General features: G+C 30.8%; 3 protein-coding genes across 28 annotated transcripts in view; all 3 read right to left on the reverse strand.

Moving 5' to 3' along the window:
• The window catches only part of LOC108777845 (lipid storage droplets surface-binding protein 2-like), a 7,954-nt gene extending 6,015 nt beyond the window's left edge, over positions 1 to 1,939 (reverse strand). The window contains exons 1-3 of the mRNA XM_018544828.1: positions 1,773 to 1,939; positions 432 to 786; positions 91 to 304 (exon numbers count right to left, since the gene is read on the reverse strand). Coding sequence (XP_018400330.1) covers positions 91 to 304; positions 432 to 786; positions 1,773 to 1,939 — 736 coding nt within the window. The remainder of the gene's footprint in view (positions 1 to 90; positions 305 to 431; positions 787 to 1,772) is intronic.
• Positions 1,940 to 4,743: 2,804 nt separating this feature from the next.
• On the reverse strand, positions 4,744 to 11,292 carry LOC108778064 (lipid storage droplet-1). 3 transcript variants are annotated; one of them, XM_018545169.1, is made up of 8 exons: positions 11,145 to 11,292; positions 9,164 to 9,310; positions 8,713 to 8,898; positions 8,135 to 8,426; positions 6,931 to 7,097; positions 5,809 to 6,066; positions 5,407 to 5,508; positions 4,744 to 5,206 (listed from the first exon to the last, which is right to left on the reverse strand). In XM_018545169.1, the coding sequence occupies exons 2-8, from the start codon at positions 9,290 to 9,292 to the stop codon at positions 5,078 to 5,080; spliced, it is 1,263 nt and encodes a 420-aa protein (XP_018400671.1). In that variant the 5' UTR covers positions 9,293 to 9,310; positions 11,145 to 11,292; the 3' UTR covers positions 4,744 to 5,077. The 3 variants fall into 3 exon arrangements, with proteins under 3 accessions (XP_018400671.1, XP_018400654.1, XP_018400663.1); XM_018545152.1 differs by having other exon boundaries at positions 6,931 to 7,100; XM_018545161.1 differs by lacking the exon at positions 11,145 to 11,292 and adding an exon at positions 10,880 to 11,066 and having other exon boundaries at positions 6,931 to 7,100.
• A 6,756-nt stretch (positions 11,293 to 18,048) lies between these two features.
• Positions 18,049 to 23,434, reverse strand: part of slo (calcium-activated potassium channel slo) — a 102,555-nt gene continuing 97,169 nt past the window's right edge. For 19 of the 24 annotated variants that reach the window (XM_018544956.1, XM_018544989.1, XM_018545048.1 and 16 more), the window contains 8 exons: positions 22,515 to 22,911; positions 21,528 to 21,711; positions 21,352 to 21,417; positions 20,970 to 21,106; positions 20,598 to 20,710; positions 20,338 to 20,499; positions 19,702 to 19,795; positions 18,049 to 19,169 (listed from right to left, as the gene is read on the reverse strand). In XM_018544956.1, coding sequence (XP_018400458.1) covers positions 19,089 to 19,169; positions 19,702 to 19,795; positions 20,338 to 20,499; positions 20,598 to 20,710; positions 20,970 to 21,106; positions 21,352 to 21,417; positions 21,528 to 21,711; positions 22,515 to 22,911 — 1,234 coding nt within the window. In that variant the 3' untranslated portion in view covers positions 18,049 to 19,088. The remainder of the gene's footprint in view (positions 19,170 to 19,701; positions 19,796 to 20,337; positions 20,500 to 20,597; positions 20,711 to 20,969; positions 21,107 to 21,351; positions 21,418 to 21,527; positions 21,712 to 22,514; positions 22,912 to 23,434) is intronic. The other 5 variants (XM_018545120.1, XM_018544997.1, XM_018545112.1 and 2 more) reach the window with 1 other exon arrangement.

The following is a 23,434-nucleotide window of genomic DNA, read 5'->3' on the forward strand; positions in this document are numbered from 1 at the left end:
ATATATATATATATATATATATATACAGTAATATGTGAATAAACTTTAATTGATTCAATAAAATCAAGAAATTAACATTTTACGCGTTACCTATCGGTTTTTCTTCTTTTGTTGCGGGGAAATATCTGTCAATGAGTTTATCAACGACAACGGCCGTGTTATCTATACCTCTCACAGCCACACTGCCATAGCGTGTATCGAGTATTTGATTGGCCGTATTCCAGCTGATGTCTCGCAAATTCGTTGCTTGTTCAAGAATCAAATCGTTCACATACGAAATTCTCGATACTGCCTTTTCTAAAATCTGAAAGTATATCCATTATTTATCATTGTACTTATTCTTTTAGTTTCAATCATTTAATAAGTTTTGATAAATTCATATTTATTATATTAATTATAATTATATAATAGAAAAAAATTTTGTCACAAACCTGTGCAGGTTTCTCCTTCACTAGCGGCACTTTTTCTTCAATTTTATCAAGACCAAAGCATAATGTATTATCAACGAAATTGATGGGACTTTCAAGCCTTTTCGCGATGGGTACAGCGATGGGCATCGCTTGTCTCGTCGCGGTGCTTAGTGACAATTCGGCTGTACTCAGAGCCCAATTCATCAATTGATACGAACTTTTCACTCTGGAATACGTCTCTGCGGATTTGACGACTGCCAATTCAACGATAGGCAATTCCATTACGCGATCGAAGACCTTTAGGTGAGGAAGTTGTGCCACTTCCGTCGCCATGCTTTTGCACAAGTTTATCACGCGTACGTTGAAAATATAATATCTAAATAAAAACATATTTTTACAAGAATTATTTAATTTCTATATGCAAAGAAATATAATTTTATTAAAAATATATTTAAACACGTACATAAAAAAATACAACAAATCATTTTAAAACAAACAAACAAAATCAATTCATTTAAAACTTGACAAAATTAATTTAAACATTATTAAAAATAATTGTTGATATTTTTATGACGTATTTAATGATAAATAAATAATCTTTACATTAAATTTTTTAAAACTTCTCGTCTATGAAAGTATTTCTTACATCTTTTTACTTTTGTATCTTATATTAAATAAAATTTTATATCAATTAATTTGTCAAAGCATAAAGTTTTAAATCAATTAATTTATCAAGACATTCTATAAAAACGCTGAAAGAGAAATTCTGAACATCATCCTTCGTGACAATGAATAAAGACATAAACATTAATATCTTCGAATACCGATACCATAATATTTTCGAACTTGGCAAAGTCCTTGAAAAGTTGATAGAGCCTAAATATCTATTTACGATTTAGTTAAATAAATTATTGAATTAATCAATTATTTTTATTAATTGTCAAATAATTGTGATATTATTTAATCTCAATGCACAATTTATTATGACAAAAATTGAAAACTCATAAAAAAATGAAAAATTTTCTCAATTATATTTTCAATTAAATAAACTGTAACTCCATAAAATTGAAGAAATAATATACTTAAAAAATTAATGACTTTGTGTAATGTGCTATATAATGATATAACTTTCTACAAGTCACGCAAAAATTCTCCAAAATGTGCAAATACATATGTAATAATAGTTAAATGTTGTGAAAAAACTACTTTCGCAATTTTTAATTAAAAATTTTTATAAATATAACACTTTACTGTAGAATGGAGCTTTGGTCTATCTTAATTCGGGGATGAAATATCATTAAATAAGAGATTAAATATTACTGTTTTATCGTAAAATAGTACTCACAGTGTCGGATTACACGCCGATCAGCAGGTAGTTCTTCACCAATGCGACTCTCGAACGCGTCTGATACCTCGGCACGAGTGCTGACTCTGGTCACGCACGTTGAACACTTATAACATAGAAAACCGCCTGCGCAGTAAACGCAGTTTGAATAAGCCAATACTGTAGACTGACCGAAGTACGACATCTGTTAACTGTGGTTAGTAGATACAAAAACATCCTCACGGTCAGATCCTTAAGTAACATAATACTTGTTGTTCATCCTACAAACAAAACTGATTTTAAACTAACAATAAGTCAAAAGAAATTAATAAAAAATATTGTATATACAGTATATGTATAAACATTAATTTTTCTGTTATATTTTAATTGTAACATTATTCTTTAATACTTTTATATGTACAAATCTAAAAATTTATTATATAAACATCAATTTTTATATTTTTTTAATATTATTAATCGTTATTGTGTAACTGTGATAGTTTTAAATAAAAAGTACAAATATTTCTTTCTAATATACACATACTTCTTCAAAGCTTTAATAAAAATATTTTAATTATCTGTGTTATATGTGCAACATTCTACATTAACTTTCGAACGCATTTCACGCAATTACATTGCCCGACCGTGACTATATAATATATCATTTTTTCCAAAAAAGCAGAATGCGTAACACACGGGAAGGTCAGTTCTATAGAATAATATGTCATTGAAAGCAAGGATAAATGCTCTCCTTCTTCAAGTACATTGGTATATACGATATTTCTATTACTTAATTTAAAGAAAGTAAGATACTTTGATCTAATATATAATTGTAAAAAAATGGATATTAATTTATATGTAAACCATTATATAATATTAAATAGTACACGAAATAAATTGTTCACATTTAAATTTACAAAATCGTAGTCTTAATAAAACAATATAATTTTCCTCCTATTTTTTGATGCTTCAATACTAGGAAAGATATTCTTATTCAATATATTTCTAGTATAATATTGTGAGATAAAAAGGGGACATGGTTCTTTACTGTTCTTTTCCATAATCATGCCTCCTCAGTACAAAGTCCATTCCATCTACATCGTCAGATAGATAATTTAGGTTTTGTAATATCATCATTAGTGTGATTGTCGCATAGACGGTCGCAGATGATTTAAAACTATCAGAAAAATTTAAACACGTCCTGGTTCCATAAAAAAATCTCAGCTCTAAAATCGTATTGTTTGGAAAATATTTTTAAATCTTAAATCTTTACAATTAATTATTTATTCATAGTTTTATAATTTATTTATATCTTTAATACAATGTTACTAAATTATACAATATAAGAAATTTCGTTTTAATTAGTATATAATAGTTATTATACATTTTTTAAAACATTTTTATTGTATTATTTAATCAACATCATTAATCAATCTTCGTTTAATGTTCGGTAATCGAAAATGACTAAATAATAAAAGTCTAAGAACTACATGCAAGAATTTATTTTATTTTACAATACTTATTTTACTTATTATTTATAAAACAAAAATTTATACATTAAAAATATATATATGCTAATTTTTATTTATTTGTACTTCATTTTTACTATTTCTTTTCTTCAGTTTTATATTAATAATTAATGATTATTATAAGCAATAATGCTTTAGAATATGCACGAATAAGATAATCTCATTATGCTCTAAATTCTCTTAAATTATATCAATTTAAAGAAAAATAATCAAACATAACAATTAAAAATTGTGAACTTTGATATTGAACCACGAACAAAATTTATTGGATAACCAGTTCAAGGTTAAACTATATAATTATCACAATGATTTCATAATAAGGAATGATTTGAAGCTGCTTTTATATCTACTCGATTATATTCCAGAGTCCACATATATACATATACATACACATGTAAATACTATTTCGTCTAGACAGTGCGATTTATAGATAAGCTTTATCACTCGGTGCATGAAGTACTGCGTGAACATCAAATAAGTGTGATATGTCTCGTTCATCTGACCCCAATCGTTTAAGTCTTTCGAGAAGTTTGTAATTTCTGCGTTGTGATCATAGTTCAACATATTAATAAGAAAGTTTACTAAATTAAAAATGATTAAAAAATGTATTATTAATAGTACGTGCCGTAATTTTTAAAATGTTATAACATGCTTCATATATAAAAATTTTAAACATTGTAGCATGTTTATATAAAATATATATATGTATATATATATATATACAATCTTCTCAAATATTATAATAAAAAAGTTTATTGTAATATTTAAATACAAGTTGCATTATAATTATTATATTGTACTATAAATATAACTTTATTTTTTTATGTTAATATATATGAAGAATACCTAATTATGCGTTAATTTCTATTAATATTCTATAAAACTATCAAGTTGAAGTTATAAATAGAATCTAATAAAAAATGGTAAATAATACTTTTTAAATTTAAAATGTACATTGATACGTTATTTTCAATATTAGTATTCAATAAAAAAATAATCGTCATTTCATATATATATTTGCTGATATATATTAAAATTATACATAGCAGTTTGCTTGAGGAACATAGGATGAGAGAGATATGTAGATTTAAAAGTTCTGTAACTATCTGAAGATTTCTCTACTTTCACCATTGAAAGAAATCTGAAGAGAGCGTAGCGTTGACGGGATGTTAATATAAGACGTCTCACATTATTCTCATCTAAACATTAAAATCCTGCAGATTTGATATTTTAAACGATAATAGATAATAAATTTATCTGATTTATAACATGTGTGAAACACATTCAATACATATATATATTCTTTAATATAAATAAATATATATATTTAATACATATACAGATAATATTTTCTTTAAAACATATTTTTTATATGATCTCACAAAACTGAGAAAGAAAGAATATTTACAATGATAAATAAAAATTTGTTTTAAATAATTTTTATAGTTTTAAAAGTAAATAGGAATAGAATAAACTCAAATTTTTGCGTGATGTCGCAAATAAAACGTCCCTTTATTTCTTTACATTTAATTAACGTAGTTAGTTTTTACTAAAGACTAATTTAAGAAGCATGAAATGAATATAGCACGAATACACTATGCTATTAATAAAATATATTGTTGTATTACGTATATATTATACCACGAATACAAAATCTTAAAAAATAATGTTGTAATCGCAGTCGATAAGATGTTATGCTAATCAATGAGTAGCGACTCGTTGCGATTTCTATTCTCGTGTCTTTAACCTTGTAATTCAAAACCATACCAGAAGGGGAAAGAAACCCGCACGTAGCAGTTTTCAGGCAACACTTGTTACTCGATACCATTTACTGGAGGATCGGAAGGCTCTGACATGTGGTTGTTGTGGTTTTGCTCACAGTTTTGTGTGTGTGGTGTCTTTTGAGGGCTGGAGCGACCAGCCAAGAATGAAGCGAATTTTTCCTGTAAAAAAATCATTATTGTATATATTGCAATGAAAAGATATTTGCTTAACTTTAAAAAGATCTCTTGATTTACAAAAGTAGTAAAAACTAGGATTTATAACGATATAAGTATTTTTATAAGCTTTTTATATTTTCTTTAAATAATATATGTCAATAATTTCAAATAATTATATATGTATATTACAAGAGCATACTTACCAATATTATATTCGCAGTTGAACTCAGCTTTTCAATCCCAGAACGTATAATAGATATTTGTTGTTGTATCGTATCGCTCTTATTAATAAGCGCAGGTACCATCTGCAAAATAATACACACAACACATAAAACTAGCATTAAAATAAATGTAAAAATCTTTATTAAAACGAGTTACATGGTATTTCTTTTTAAACAAGCACAGATTGAAGTCATATAAAAGTTAAATTTTATTTTTTTCATGCGTGATATATCGTTAAAAACCATTCTTCTTGATATTCGATTAAAAGTACATCTTTTCGTTATTTCTATAATTTTTATACATGTATTAAAAATATCGTTCCCTTAATGTTAACCGAGTTACAAATGCGACAAATCAAGGCGGATCAATAAAGTTGATGTAACCTGCAATGAAGCGTCTACAACGGTAAGTAATTGATGAGAAAGCTGGGCAAGTAGATGACTTAAATGCCTCGGAGTTCTCGCTGCCAATGTCACCGTGCCATTCACCAGATGCACTATACGCCTTGCGGATTCGCGTGTCAAAAGCACGAGGAGCTGTTCGAGCGTATCTGGACGCGCCTGATTTTCAGGCTCGGGTTGACTCAATGAGGCCCATAACGCCTTTGCTTTTTGCGTGGCTAATTTTGGATCCGTGGCTATCTGCGCATACATTAAAAAATCATGCTCATTGCATATATAATAAGTTTATACGAACAGTTTAGAAATAAGCACGTGATTAAATTAATATCACGAGGAGATTCAATGATCATATCGTAGTAAGTATTTGTATCGAGATTTAATACTAGTTTCTTTTCATTTGTAAATATTTATAAATATTTATTATGCGAAGATCACTGAACGTTCTCGTGACCTCGGTCACGCACTTATCTCCGAGCTTACTTTCATCAAAGCTTTCTTATCAAATCCGTTTATAAAGAGTTTTTGAATTTTAAGATACAAGAAAATGTAAATGATAAAGTTTGAATATATCCTAATATTGTTCTCACATTTTTTAAAAGCATAAATTTTTACATTCCATGTACCGTAATCCACATTTTAAAATAATTTTACTAAAATCTCAAAACGATTACATAATGGAAAAATATGTATGCAAACGTTGCTTTCAAGAAAGAATATTAAGTAACTTATATAAATGTTTGTAGTTTTATTATTTTTTCGGGCATAGAATATGTATGTAAGATATATTTTTAGCGTCTCATAGCTATAAAAGTAACAGTCCTTGATCGTGTCAGCGACTATTTTGCACAAACATCTTTCTAATCAGTGTTATAGCAGATACGTTACTATTAAAATAACTACTAAAAAATTAAAAAATGTATCTGTATACGTTATGAGTATGTACGATATCAAGAGCTAAATAATTTTGCCATGATATAATACTATAAGGATTAAAAAAACAGATGATATCTAAATGTATAATATATATGATGTACATTTTAACATAATTAAACTGTGTATGTTGATGATTAATAAATTATAAATCGATTAAATCTCAAGTCTTACCAATTCCACGACATATAGAAGAACATGGACGCACTCTGTTCCTTGCTGTTTGAGTGCGCGCGCTTCAGCTAAAGTGCGTCGTGTTAATCTTCTTTGTAAAGTTCGCGAAAACCTTGCGCCATGTTTGATCGTTCGTATCGTTTTGCTCATGGTTTCATTGGAGCTAACTTCTAAGACATAAATTGCCAAGTTTAACATTTATTTTTGTTATTGCACGTTTTATGCATAAAATAACACATCTTATATATATATATACATATGATGAATTAATTAGAGTAGAATTAGATATTATGAGCACCGCAAGATAAACATTCTTAATATTTCTGTTATAAATACTTGGTACCAGTAGTGCCATTATCTGTGAAAACTGAAATGATCTTCGCAACACCTTTCAATATGCTTTGGAGTTTAAACTATAATTTAATTTATTTCAAAAATATATCGTGAATTAAATAAGCAGTAAAATAACGTATTAATAATATATTAATACGTTATTTTCCTACTTGAGATAGGATATCTTGTTCTGTATGTCAATATTCGTAAAGTAAATAATATTCAATCTAATCTCACAAACTCCTGAGATGGTTTGTCGTCGTAGGATGGTCGTCAATTATGAGCATATTTCTACGTCTATTATCAATCTCCGTAAATTAAAAAATAAATTATTTTTTGTTATTTTTTTTATTTTAAACTGTAACATAGAATTCTAATTGAAAAAAATTAAATATTATTTAGGAAAGAGAATTATTTTAAGTATAAAGAGTATACTTAAAGTTCGGGTATTATGAGCAAATATTTGGGTGTTATATGAATGGTTGAATAAGTATATTATACGTTATAAATACTCAATAATTTCATTTTAGAATACGAAAAAAATATTGCACACGTATTTAAAAATCAATGACACGATCTTTCATTTCTGCATAATTTATTTAAAAAAAATTTTCTATGCTTATATTATATATAGAGATACCCACATTATTCTACTAACAATTAACACTGGCTGAATAATATAAGCCACTCTCCTCCTACTACTTCAGTATTTACATTAAAATAATCAATTTTGTACCAAAGTGCATAAAATACTAACAAAATTATCAAATGATAGAAACAAAATTTTTTTCATTTATTAATATGTAAGAAATATCAAAATTCTTAAAATGCTCGCAATACCTAATTCTATCCTACATATTAACGTATTTACCATCTTTATCAGCTTGATCTTTATCATCTAAATCTTTGTCAGCTGAACCTTTATCAGCTGAATCTTTATCAGCTGAATCTTCCTCAGCTGGATTTTTAACAGCTGGATCTTTATCAGCTGGATCTCCTGGCAGGTAACGATCCATGTATTCATCCGCAACTGTTAGTGCGCCGTCCAATCTATCAGCAGCAGCGTTGGCAGCTTGACTACCGATTTGCTTAACACTTCCGGCACGTATTAAAACCGGTTTAACAATTTTCTCATTTACATAGTCCTTCGTGTTTAAATACATCTGGAGCATGAAACAAGATTAACTTGTTTACGCTTCTATCAAAATTAATTACACGAGAAATAAGCCAATTATTTTGATTGATTTCCGCAGGATTAATTTTTCAGTTTAAGTTGTATTTATAATATTTTAATAGAAAAAATAAATATTTTTTAATTGTATATGTAAACGATATAATAATGTGAATGTATAATTATACTCTATTTTACTAATGCATCTGCAAAGGATATTTTTATATAAATTTCATAAATTGTCTTGCAGATTTGTAAACCAAAATTCGTAAACTTACAACATGAGGGGGAAGACTCACTGCCGGTACTCTCTGCTCAACGATGTCAATACCTTTACATAATAGTTGATCAATTGTCGTAATGGGTCCATTAAGTGCAACAATTGCTGGTCTTGCTTTTGCCGTAGCTATCGCTAATGACTGTTCCGCCGTATCTAAACTCCAATTCATTAAAGAATTCGAACGCTAAAAAAAGAAGCAGTTTAAATTATACATATATTAAAAAACTATTGAAAATTTGACTGTGAAAAAAATCATTAAATAATTATTAACTTGAAAATGGGATTACATTGTTTGCACTTTTTATCGCTGTTATTTGAGAAGATGTTTGCAAATGTCGTATCTTATTTGAATAATTAAAGGCAAGGTTTACTATTTTTCTAATGGCATGATGAGCAACATTTTGTATTAGAATTTGAACATTTATTTCCTACATTTATTTTAAACGTACCTTAATTTTTGTATACACATTACCAGCGATGTGTATACCGCTTTCCACGATAGGAAGACTGGAGAGTTTAGTCACAGATTCAAAATGCGGCAAATCCGAATGCCGCCTTTTCGCATTTGTTCGTGCCATATGAAAAATACGTAGTTACTGTAATTACAATTAATGTTGGATAAAATAAAAAGAAAATTATTAACGGAATAATCTGCGTTTTAATCTATGAGTATCTTAATATTGTCAGCAATTTCCACAGTTTTACAATTGTTAAATATCCAAAAAATGTTCTTTCAGAATTCTAAGAAATTCTTTTTTGGTTTCTAAAAGAATCTCAAATTTTTTTTATTTTACCGACCTCTCTTTCTCTTTTTCTCTCCCTTGTACATACATATTTTTTCAAAAGAAAAAATATTGTGATTAATCATGCATTTATTTAAAAAAAAAATGCTTTAATTAACATTTATAAATTCATATATGCTAAAAAATTACGAACTCAAAAACAGATAGAAAACATCGTTTATAAAATCGATTGACATTAAGTCAACATACATATTTAATTTTATTAAAAGCAAGTGTATTTGCATTTTATAATAAGTTCTTGGTATCATTTGATACCAATATGCAAGCCACTGCTTCATGTAATCAATTATTATATTTATTATATTTCTCTCTATCTATCATAACTTATAAAATAACATGCATTCTATTTGAAATAATTTACGTAGCTTCGTTCAAATAATCTCTCTCTCCTCTCCCTTTTTTCTCATTTAATTTAAGAAAGCAAAACTCATATTTACGGATAAGTGTCCCCTTCCCTTCCAATTGTAGCTAATAAAGAAAAGATTATCACTAAAACACCAGTGCACGGAAAAACACGTGTTTTCTTCGCTAAATGTAAACGGCGCCATATGTCACTTAAAAGAAACGATTCGTTCAGCATTCGCTCGGTGAACTGATAAGGGAGGTCATACCGGGAGGGGACAGTAATAAAGATTTTGCTTCGCGGTTAATGTCGAGGCTATATACGACTGTTTTGCAAGCATCAAATAATCTGCTGGATGAAATATTATTAGATTGACGCGATTCGTCAATTCGATAATAGGATGAAAAAAGAAATTTATCAATCTTTTCGCTATTCCGTCAGAACTCTCGACGTGACTTTCACTTGTAATTCATTGTGTTGAGGACAATCGAACTGAAGAAGAAACTCCCTCCGGTAAAATTTCCCTATTATGTCGACGAACGATTACGTCGACGGACGGATATTCTTACTTTCTCGTGCAGAGGTCAAACTTTCCTTACGTGTATATATGTAGTATTGCGTCTATAGTATCTGTTCTATCATCTGCAAGATTATATGCAACTTCTTGCTTTTGTATTAATGTATTTATTACGTTTTATTTCAAATAATTTGTACATCTGTAGCTAGCTCAAGTAATAAGCTGACGTTATTTGTCGTCATTTTGACGTTAAAATAAGAACAAAAAACGTATAGCAATACCCCTAGGAAAATTACAAATATTTCTTTCATCTATTTAATGATACTTAATTTGCTGCTTATCTTCCTTGAGATATTCTATTTAATGATTATACTGTGTGTCGTTAGTGCATTTCCAATTAAATTCTAATCTGATCTCGCGCAACTATAAATTACCGATCATGTGTCAAAGCGGTGTTTAGGCAGATTCAACATAAAAAATTTGACCGCGTAGTATTACTCACATTTTTTATCTTTTGCTGTTTCTTTCCTCGCACTTCAAGTCAATCATTACTAAATGCTGATTTCGCATAAAGATCGCATTACCCCTTCTTCCTTTTTACTTCGCTCTCGGTTCAACTGTACAATCAGCTATACAATTACATTCAAATACATATACACACACATGTGTGTACACATATAACATGCACACATGTATGAGTGTACCTATACGAATTACTAATCCGGAATAAATCAGTGGAGATGGATTTATACGGTGAAAACTCTTACCTAAAAGTAAAGACGAGCTGAAACGGAAGAAAGCTACCTGTTGGTTCTCTGCAAATATCGTGTAACTGGTAACTGGACCAATCGCGTCCAAATCGGCTGCCGGATGAGATGACAGAAAACTTGGCGTTTCGATCGCAGAACGCGCCGTTGACTGCACGACGGAGACTGCAAATGGATATCTCATCGGTTTGACCTATGACACATCGATTATATATGGATGCGGCGGACGTTAATGACGCACGAATAAAAATCTTTTCCTATGCGCCTTTACTCTCTGTGCATGGAAATCGGAAAAAGACGTAGACATTGAGTCAATTTTGTGTGCAACAATGGATTTCACATTTGCAAATAAAATAGATAGGTGTTCAACAAAATTTTAATTACATGTTATTATTTTTTGAAAGATGTTATTCTTAATCGCTTCATGTTTTGAATGTTTTTCCTTTTTTTCGAAACTTTTATTAATAATTGTAAGTGTCACAATTACAAATTGATAAGAATATTCATTTTATTTTTATCAGATCGGTCGTAACACTTTTATTGGTCTTCCAAATTCTTTCAAGCTATATTTAAATTATTATTGTACCTCTTATCAATCAATTGCGGCATACATTACTGATAACGGTATTTAAAGTACATATCAATCTACGATACCTTCGAATTCAATTTTTTAATGACTTTTTTAACTTGGCTTTTACTATCATTTTTTATCATAACTTAAAGAGATAACACATTTATATAAATATATAAATACAGTTAAATATAATAATTGCATTTGTTTCATTCTATAGTAATTCCTTTACTTATTTATTCTCGTTCTATGGGATGTAACGTTAAACTTGGTGCATCAGTTGAATATAAGACATCATGGATTATTGCTCCAAGAAGCTAGACAGCGAAAATGAATCAAGTAAAAAGAAATTATGAAAAACTCGAAATTATCTCGGGCAGACGCTCTTAATTGCTATGCAAAGTCCACTTTGCAATTCTGTCTTTACAAAGATGAATATGTCCATGTTATGAATTTATTTATTGCTAATTTGTGCTTATCTTGTCTGTCTACTAACCCTGATTTTACTTATCTTGGAAGAAATTATTCTTGTCTAATGCAATTTTATTTATCTTTAAATAAATTATTCGACAATCGCTGAAGTATATACGTTTAAAATGCTCTTCGTAAAAAGAACATAACAAATCAAGATAATTTCTTTGTCTTCATATAAACTGTTAAATGTGAATATTTAGAAATATTACGTAACTGTGTAAGAATTTAGAAGATCGAGTTGATAGGATAACTGTTTTATTGCTTGCTGACAATAAAGTGTGTTGCTAGATGCTCAACTAACATCAACCAACGTCAATTAGAAAATTGACGGTATTCATCTTCAGGAAAGTGAGATGGCTCTTAAAGGATGTTTTGGTTATACTAGAGAAGTTACTTTTTAAAAGTAACTTGTTGCCTCGTTATTGTTACTTTTTTAATGCTAAAATAAGATTAGTTTAATAATTGTTGTCATATTTTTTAAATATTAATACAAGCAATAAACAATAATGATGTTAGACCAAATATGTGAAAATATAATTAAAAAGCGAAATGATTTTTTAATTCGAGTTATAAAGCTTTATACGTAATAATATGTTTACATATGTATGTATGTATATATTTGCATATGTAACTATTATTTTTATAATACATTGCTATATAATTATATTCTATATAAACGGAAAAGATTCAAACAACATAATACAGAATAAAATCAAAGATCGTAGATATATTATTATCGTAGATACAGGTATATCATAAAACAATCAAAGGGAAAAAACTCATTGTTCTTGTTGATAATAAAAAATATATATTTAATATATTTGGTACTTACCTTTTAAATACTTTCTTGTTGCTTTCAAAAAAGTGCAATGAGTTGAGATATATTATTTTCATAATAAAATATTTTAATGCATTTAATAAGTTAAAATAAGTATTAAAAAAACTTAAAATTTCTGGCTAAAAACGTTAAAGTAATACAATATCTAGCTGTGTTACAGAGTACAAAAGTTAGAAAATTACTGTTTTATACGAATTATTAAAATTTTTTTTAAATTGATTTCCATATCTAAATCTCAATTTGTCAGGAAAATGTCTTTTCATTATTATAATAATGGTTATAATACGTATTACAAAACTTTTACTTATATTGATCTACCAATTATTAAAATTTAATACAACATGCTAATTAACATTTGACTAATGCAATTTACCAATAATAATAAATTAATATATATTACACTTTTCGGTTGTAAATAATTCTTTTTTAAACACTTTTTCACTGAGCTATTAAATTTTTATGTAGCTATAAACATAAACTATGTGATAAATTCAATTCATGAGCTTACGGATACTCCTGCCAGCATATTGAACAATCCGAAAAGAAACAATACTATTTGATTATGTGGAGGCACTTTAACGCGATTTTCATGGCATGGATGTACAATGACACGATTGTTATGCCGACAGTTTTATCCTGCTCAACACAGGTTTGTAAAGTACTTGTCCTTTTATTACAAAGTGACGTGGATCCGCATATCGAAACGCGAGGCATAGGGGACTCTCTGGGGGATTTACTCTTTTATGTATATAATTATTTATATCATCAATTATAATGAATATATAGTTATGTACAATATTGAATCTCATTCTTTAACAATAACATCAACAACATGATTAAACAACGTTCCTCATTGGTACACAAATTGTAAATGTACAGATAAAAAAGCATTAGATGAGGTCAATGAGGTGGCGTACGCTCAGCGCGCCATTAATTCCCTCTTCTTTTTTTACATTTTTTAAATTCCTATATATATATATATATACTTATATCTTGAACCACTGCGGGTTCTTCATTCGATTTTTATGAGCTTATATTTATATATATATGTATGTATATATATGTATATACTTTAAAGTATATACTTCGTTTAGATACACACGTTCCACATACACACAAATGCGTCAGAATTGCTTCGCGCGATACAACGAGAACATGACAAGTTGATGATATCGATTGAATCAGTGCGTGATTTAATTCTTAAAGAGAGTGCATGAGTAATTTGCGACGCGCGACTGGCCAGCCATAGGTCTCTTGCATAATTTGCATAAATTTGCCGAATATTATATATGATTATATTATTTAAAAAAAATATCGCAAAGACCGTAATCGTTTTGCGCAACAATTTACAATATTTTATATACATCAAAGAGACATAATAAACTATGGAAATGTTTTAGTAAATCAAAAGGCATTGTTACCTTTTTAATTTGTCATTTTCTTAACTTGGCTCGCCTCGCGCGACACAAATCTCGACCAATCATCTAAAATCCTACACAAGGCTCCGACGAGTTTTCTTTTTTGTCATTTGTTAAACGACTTCCACATAATCTAACGCACGAATTTGTATTATTTTCGTATAGAATCGCATCAAGGCGAGACAGAGTCACCGAAACTTTTTCCGGTACTCAAAACGCGAAGGACTTGCTTGCATTCTCATGGTTCACCGATAAATGTTCCTTCGCCAGGGACTTATAAAAAGAAAAAAAATACTAGACTAGTCAATCGAGACTTTTGTCTTATAGCTTCCTCCTAGCCGTCTTTTCATTTATTGTTAGTACTCCGAGGCACCGATTATTATAGTTCTTCCAATACGAAGAAAACAATGAATTTACAAGAATGACAAATTTTAAATCACTTCATAATTCCTTCGTGATGAATATTACTATATGAACAGAAAGTTTTTCAAAGGTTCGAAAATCGGAAAACATGTTGAACACTTTCGAAACATTTTTGTAATATATTTGCACCTATATCTTTGTTAAAATTCTGTAAAATTTAAAAAAAAAATTACTATCCAATTTTAAATAAGAAAATTTTAATTACAAATTTTATCTTATTAATCATATATTTAAAATTTTGAAGCAGTTGGAAATTTGAACTCTTAAATAGAAGTTCAAAATTTAAATTCCTTAATTCAATAATAATTATTAAACTTAATATTTAAATCATCAAAATTTGTTAATGTATGAAATTAAATTTAAGAATCCATTCAGAAAATTTGAAAGATATCTTCCAATTTTCTCTCTCTTATTCTTTTATGTACATTGTGTACGTGGTATATAATCACCAAAACTTTCCTGTCAAATTGCAATAAGGCTGAGAAAATTACCCCCTATTTATTAAAAAAATTTTTTGAATACAAATAAAACATACGCAGCAACTATATATTTATAAGTTTTCTAATCTTTCTGTTCTCTCATAAATTTTTTCTTGTGCTTCCGTCTCGTATTATGGTTGCATTATACGTTTTAATTTCGAATTATCTCAATTTAGCGGCTGGGAAAAAGAGGAAAGACAAGCAAGGGCGCACGAAATTTGATTACTGCAAAGATACATTGTTAATACGAATACACATAATCAGAATTAATTTATATTGAAAACGTAATCCTACAATCATCATCTTTCAATGTCACGATGTTTAAGATGAATTTATTTTCAAATTCCGAAAATAAACTTGAAATATTTTTAACACTATAAAAGATCAAAAATTTTATACCATGAATACATATGGTATACTTTATGAATGACTTGATTATAAAAATATTTATTTTATATAAATAAATTACTTTATAAAAGAAAAAATCCGGAACGTCTAACTACAAATTGAATTGAACTAATGAAATTACAATCGTCGTATAAGGATCTAACAATATCTTTCTGATATACACACACACTTTGAATATGCTATACAAAATTCTAAGTATTTTTAATCAAATAATTTCTTATTCAATAAATTTTATAAGAAACATCGAAACTTCGAAATTTTCTGGCTGGTTACTCGTATTCCAGCAATTTGTTTTACAGCTAGTCTATAAAAAAGTAGAATATAAATTTTGCAATTAAAAAAAATATCTCATTTGACAAATATACACACGCTTCAAAAAGAGTTTTGCACCATTCAAATTTCTAAATGTCTAAATCGTATATGTAACCATTATTTAAATTAATTTTCTCTAATCGAGAAGGTAAACCATCAAAATTGATTAATGGCTAAAATTGATCATTCTTTCTATCTCAATACATAAATATACGTAACAGGTGGTGCAAAACTATATTTGGTTTGTGCTGACAACGAAGTATTTTCACAACGTAGTTTCACACAATCCGACGGCGGAAGTCAAATATACGATGAGATATCTTTTTCACGCGAACCGCGAGATTTTTAAGACCCTGCGTGAACAACCATTCTCGGGCTAGTTGCACCGACATCATCCGGCGAATGCGATTTAATTTAATTTTCCTTATATGTATTATACGCACGTTTCGTAACTTTTATTATATTTATGATAAACTTTGCTGGTTTGTACGCGTTATCAGTGCTGCTCCTGCAGAGGAATGATAACTCGCTAATCGGAAGTTAGTCTATCCGGACTGTCAGTGCAGCTCAGTCCTATGCGACCGGCGCTATGTGTCCTTTGTACTTGGCAGGGTGCGTGTCCATTCGCGCGCCTCGCCTTGCTTACCCTTTTTTCTCATTTTTTACGCACTCGAACTATACATAGAAAGTTATGTACAACGATATTAACATGAACTGCAGTGGCAGTGAACAGTGCACGTGGATATTGCAAACAGCAGCAGCAGCAGCAACAGCAGCAGCAGTAGCGGCGGCGGCGGCGGCAGCGGCGGCGACGATGACGACGATGACGACGACGACGACGAAGACGACGACGAAGACGACGACGACGACGACACGACGACGACACGACGATGACGACAATTATACAAGGTATATGCGTAATACGAAACACGGCAGCGACTACCATAATTAGTTTGTTAATTTGTCTGCTTTGTAATCTCCCTTTCTCTCTCTCTCTCTCTCTCTCTCTCTCTCTCTCTCTTTCTCTCTTTCTTCTTCCTACTATTTGCTACTCCTCAGTTTATGGACTTCCAGGTCTGCGATCCTATCCTCTTTCTCTCTTTCTTCTTCCTACTATTTGCTACTCCTCAGTTTATGGACTTCCAGGTCTGCGATCCTGTGATGATCAAAGCGCAAAATCGATCTTGCGGCGGCTGACATATACCGTGTGTTTATCATTATCACGATTTTTTTTTCGTTTATCGCTATTCCAAATTCTATATGTCACTTCCTTTTCCGAAGAACAGTTCCACTATTTTTCAGATTGCATGTATGTGAGTGAGTGTACATATTTTATATATATGTATACATTTACATATACATATATATATGTAGAGAGAGAGAGAGAGAGAGAGAGAGAGAGAGAGAGAATAAAAGAAAGAAAAAAAGAGCGACAGAAAGAGAAAAATGTCTGTGTATGTCATGTAAGTATATGTATGTGACGAATTGTGAATTGGATTCGATTTGTGTGATCGCGCGTATGTGTTATGATACCTGTTCGTAGGTGTGTGATTGTATGTGCGTGTTTCTATTCGTGTATGAGCGAAAGGGACCACGTTGCACGCGCGCACACGTTACGTACGCGCAGTAAGAAAAAGGAAGATAGAAAAGTAAAATGAGTATACTTATGTTCGTGTATGAAAGGAGAGAGTATTTGTGTATAGGTGTGTATCCGTGTATTTCTTTTACACATATGTATATTTTTCCTCCTTTTTTTTTATATATGTACGTCCGTATATATACACACGTGAGTTTCACAAAAATATATAAAAGAGAGAATATCTATGTGTATACATATATATATATGTGCATATATACCTATAATGTATATATACCGATATATAGACGATTTATACTCTTAAAGTTGTGTGGAAAAGGATATTTTATCGTAATTTATCTATATGTATATATGTATACATATATATACATATATATAGAGCCTGTAGAAAGTGCTTGATTGAGATTTTTTTTTCGGTTTCATTAGTCGTAAAACAAGACACACGAGGTAAGGATTGCGTGTAGTCCGGCACCGTCCACGAGAGTCCGACGCGAGATCGGGATGAGAGGAGTTTCTCGATGAGGGAACATCGACGAACGTGTCCAGTTCGCTGCACTTCTCCGCCTCTTCCCGCCGTCTCGTCGCCCTCTCACAGCACGTTGAACGACGGTGTTCTCTGGGTTACGTATTATATACATTAACATGTGCCGGAGAATAAAGAAACCGGAGATTTTACTGTGACGGTGATTGTTTTTCCGTTCCACCGCGCAGGATACTGCAATTCCACAGCGCTCGTTGAGGCTAAGCCACGTGCTAGAACTTTAAGCTATGTGTCCTTTTTCCCGCGTTCACTTTCCTCCTTTCCAGCCACAAAGGATCGGTAGGAGGCTTAATAACACAGTGTTACACTTTGCGAAATGTCCAATTCAGTCGTTATATTATCATCTTCGAGCGAAGATAATTTACTTCAATAAAGAAAGAGAGATGTGTAGCTACCCTCGGACCGCACAGCATCATGCTATTTTCCGTTGCCCCTTCCATTGTCCTCCTCTTCTCGTATATCCTCTTCATCCATCTTGTTTTCTCACATCTCTTTAATAACTTGTTCATTAGGCTTTTTTTCCGAGTCCTCGTTCTGGCGATCGAGCAATACTCTCGAAATATTCGACGACTCGATGAAAACGATTTCCATGCGGGGCGAACGAGATAAGAGTTTTTAGATGATTAAATTGGCGATTAAGCGTTACGTTTGCTATGCACTGTCGCTGTATGTATCGGTCAATCGAAGAAATGGACATGGTTGCAATCCGCCTTGTGAACAATAACTCGCGGTTAAACTTGTTGATAATGCGCGATATCATGAGATAGTGGCGTTCGTTGACGAAGACAGGACAGTTGTAGGGACGACGGACTGCACGATGGTTTCTAATGCATGATTAGATGTAAGAATATGGTCCATCGGTGAGGGCGCTACACAGCAACAATCAGGAGGAGTCGTCCTTGCCTCGGGCACCCCTGCTCGGCCTGTATTCAAGACCCGGGTCGAATTGCATCAGCACGAAAACCTGGCAAGATAGTAACAATGACTCAGTAAAGCCATTTGAATTGCTTGTTACAAATTGTCAAAATTAAAACTGTACGATTAACAAGATATTTATCCTCAGTCGATCAAGTTAAAGACACCGCATCGATATTTATAAATTCTGATAGATAAATTTAAACTAATGTATAAGAGTACATAAAATACAATCTGATTTCCATGATAGTAAAAACTGGTTATTAAAGCTATCACAAAAATATGCAAAAATTATTTTTAGATTTTTATACAGTTTGGAAGAATATAAAAGTCTGCTATACTTAAAGTTAACAATTAATCTAATTAGATTGTTAATGGAAGATGCAAAATTCCATAGCCCACGGAGAGTTAAATAGGTCTAACAATTATTAGTATAAATTATTTAATTTTCATACTTTTGCTGTTATTAATAAAATTGTATTTATATAATATTGCTATTATACTAATAAAATCATACTGTCTAATAAAATTTGTTATCAATCTTAGAACTCTACGTAATGAGATTATTTGAGATGTGATACCTGATCCGTGGGTAATAATGTAAAGTCATCGGGTGGATTTGTGATCACGTATCGCTTGGAAGAGGCGTCGCACGACGAGCTAGTATCTCGAAACCTAGAAAATTCGAGTGAATATTAGCAAATAAGAAGAACGATGATGATAAAAAAAAACACGGACTTGACTATATACACCAAGTGTAACTAAACTAAATTAAAGTAGAGCTAAGTTAAGCTAAACTAAAGTAAACTAAGCTAAACTAAATTAAACATATGTGGACCGTATGACGAACAACTAAATGCTAAATAAACAACAAGATGATACAACGATAGAAAGATAGAGAAAGATAGAGAAAAGAAGAGAGAAAAAGTAGTAAAAAATGATAGGTATTTTTTGGATGAGGGCAACTTACAACTTGTTGCTTTTCATTACTTTCTTTTTCATGATGCAAAAACGTAAAGTGTAAAAGGTGTGCGGCAGAAAATCATAAGTCACATAGTAAGTACGTGAATAGTAAGAGGTAATAAACGGCGGTACAATAATGGCAGCAATCGGAGTAGTCGCTGTTTTTGAACGGTAATATATACAATGTATAGAAATATATATGTGCGTAGGGTAATCCAATAAATACCATCGAGAGAGGGAAAAAAGTCCGGTACCTGTACCTGTACAGACCAATGCACAGCATTCCGTACGACTTTAATGCTGCGACAAAGAGGTCACCGTACTTGCCTCCCTCGCCATATTGAGCCAATGGCCCGTCGTACAACGCGATCTGACCAACACGACACCGATCCCGATTAGCCAGACTATCTGCCGTACTGTGAATTAAACAAAAATGTCACACACATTTATCATTGCGCAAAGTTTCTCCTTAACAATTATATATTACACGACGTGAATATTATTAAGATCTTACCTGTACCCTCCCCTTAAGCCTGCTCCTTCAGCCAGGATCAATTCCAACTCAGGCGTAGCTCCACCGGTGATCAGTGATCGAATTAGAGTTAGCGCATTTTGGTTGAAATATGTCTACAGAAATACAGTAAAATTGTAACTTTCGTCATAACTTCATATAGTATAGATCATTTTAGCATTACAAAATTACAGAAATATTGCAGTAACATTATAGTAACGTTACAACAATATTGTTGCAAGCTTCTGTATTGTATGGGTAAAATGACAAGAAACGAGGCTGCTAATAAACTATTATATGAACGCGAATAAACGAGTATATAAAGTGTATTATTGACTGATATACAGTCTATAAAGACTTATTTTTAATACTAACCGTTGACATGAGAGAATCCAATACACTGACTGCGAAGGCAGTACCACAGGCGAACGGTTGAGTGAGGTAGAGTTCTGTGTCCGGGTCATCGTCGTCGTCCTGGTCAAGGAACTGCACATTGCTGTCATTTACAAGCTCTGGAATAGCAACAAAATAACCGTAGCCATAAGTACGACTACTTTCAATATTCAAAAATATCTTAAGATCTTAATCAAGAAATATTACAAAATAATATCTTTGGACAAAATCATTTCTTTTATAATGTAATTAAAATTTCTAATTAATTATAATGGTATTTAGTAATCTTCATTTTTATTCTATCAATATTGAATACGTAGAAATATAAGTAATTCTAAAGATTTGATAGAATCTTTTTTGTTACCTGTGATCATTGGCACATTTGCTCCATAAACAGATCCCCGTCGCTGCAAGACGATCGGGCTGCCAACTGCGATCAAATTATCTTATTCATTATCTGCTATAATTTGCACTTTCGATTTAATAGCATGGTTCTTACAGAGAAATGAGATCTCCGTTTACCGAACGATAATTATATACCTTGGCTAAGCACGCCGATTGTATCGTCAAAAGTCATGGCCTTGATATTGAGGGATGCAAGGATGGCCTCCTTGTCGGCGAGGGTGGGGTCATCATTGCTAGGCACTTTAGCCGACAGGATGCAACACATGTCGCATAGATTCACGTTAACGGCACGCAAATCGGCTCTACTTAATGGTGAACCCTGCAAAATATCATTCAAGTAAAATAAAAGCTATAGAAAAAGAATTTCCATCACTAAATTATTTTTCATTGTCTTCATTTTATGTTAGCGATCAATTCGTATTAAAAGCAAATTTTTTTGACTTTCACTAACTTTTCTGTCAATGCATGTATACCTGAATATCCATATCTCAAAATTTTAATAAACAAAATTTTATATTATTATACCTTAACAACTCTGCGTTCAAATAATAAAGAAGAATTTTGTATACAGACATCTCGATATTCCGTTTTTACTTTCACATTTTACGCGGGATCTTTGGAAAATATAGTAATAAAAAAATAACAAATTATGTATTGACAGAAAGGTACTTCTGTTATATTTTAATTTACTAATTAAATTAAGAAATCTTTGTTAATACGCATCTTAAATATTAATATATAATAATATAACCATATTATTATATCTAAAAAAGTTATTTTTCTATATTAGAATAAGTTAAAATTAGAATAACTTATTAAATTATACTTCAAGACGCAACAAATTTTTATGTAATTATCTGATCTTTATAATTTTTGATTCTATTGTTTAAGCGTCTAACAAAAATAATACGTTACAAATTTGTTACAAATAATAATTTTTAATTACACTCTTGATGAAGAAAATTTTCTTCTAAGTTTAGAAAAATTTAGAGTCAGATAAAGAACAAGTATTCTATTGTATAAATCAGAGACGTACTATATACTAGTAACTAGATAATAAAAAATTTGCATCATCACGCAAAATAATGCTGCGATTCAATGAAACGAGAACAGCTTTCTCACATTTAGAACCGATATCTTTGGTAGATTTTGCAGCATTTTCCATTCGCGGCGTATGTAGTCCACCGATCCAACTATCACTACGTGTTTAAGCTCGTGGTAATGAAAATTGGAAGCTCGTAATGGCATGACAAGATTCCTCAGTCCAATGAGAGGCGAGTCGGGATCGGCGAACAGACAGACGACAACATGTCCGTTAAGAACTGTCATCGCCGCCTGATTACGATCCAGTATGCAGTCTTCGAGATTACGGGAGGGACTCCAATGGAACATTCCCGTCGAGTCGTACTTCATCTCGGTCTTCTCAAAATCGAAATCTTTCGCTTGATCGTCAGCGATCCCGACCTGAAGACCGCCGTTGTTGTTAACGTTTGTGCCACCCGAGGCTCTACTCGTTGGCCTGAAAAAAATCACATTTACGATTAAACAAACGAGTTATAGGTATAGCACGTCCATCATCAATGGTATTATACAGAATAACGGTAACAATAATAATCTTACGCTTATCCGTACAAAATTTTGAAAGGGATCACTCTCAAAATTTCTCTTCAAGCCTTTGTGAAATCAATTAAAACCGTAAAGCCACATTTTCGCATGCATTTCATTCACATTGCATCATTTTTTACTATCTAGCGTTACTAGTGTTGTTACTTTATATTTTATGGTGAGTGTAAATTAAATAAATTACTTTAATGAAGCAAATATAAAAAAAATATAGAACTTTTCAGAGTTATTAAACTTTCATATTGCATGCTTATAAATATAACGTTTAACTGATAAAGGTTTAAGAAACGTCTCTATAAAATTCTCAATTTTCACAAATTTTTTAAAAAGTTACAAAATCGAAATTTATTACGCATCTATTTATAATAGATATACGTATATTGCACGATTTTGCATCCCTGGAACAATTAATTTAATTC

Source organism: Cyphomyrmex costatus, unplaced genomic scaffold (genome assembly GCF_001594065.2).
Source record: "Cyphomyrmex costatus isolate MS0001 unplaced genomic scaffold, Ccosl1.0 scaffold116, whole genome shotgun sequence".
NCBI classification, from domain to species: domain Eukaryota; kingdom Metazoa; phylum Arthropoda; class Insecta; order Hymenoptera; family Formicidae; genus Cyphomyrmex; species Cyphomyrmex costatus.

Excerpts from the sequence above, each read along its gene's own strand:
- LOC108778064 (XM_018545152.1), bottom strand. The coding sequence starts at position 9,292 with ATGGCACGAACAAATGCGAAAAGGCGGCATTCGGATTTGCCGCATTTT. Across the intron at positions 8,427-8,712 it reads TGAGTCTTCCCCCTCATGTT|ATGTATTTAAACACGAAGGA; the intron begins GTAAGTTTACGA and ends TTCATGCTCCAG. Across the intron at positions 6,067-6,930 it reads TTCTATATGTCGTGGAATTG|ATAGCCACGGATCCAAAATT; the intron begins GTAAGACTTGAG and ends ATGTATGCGCAG.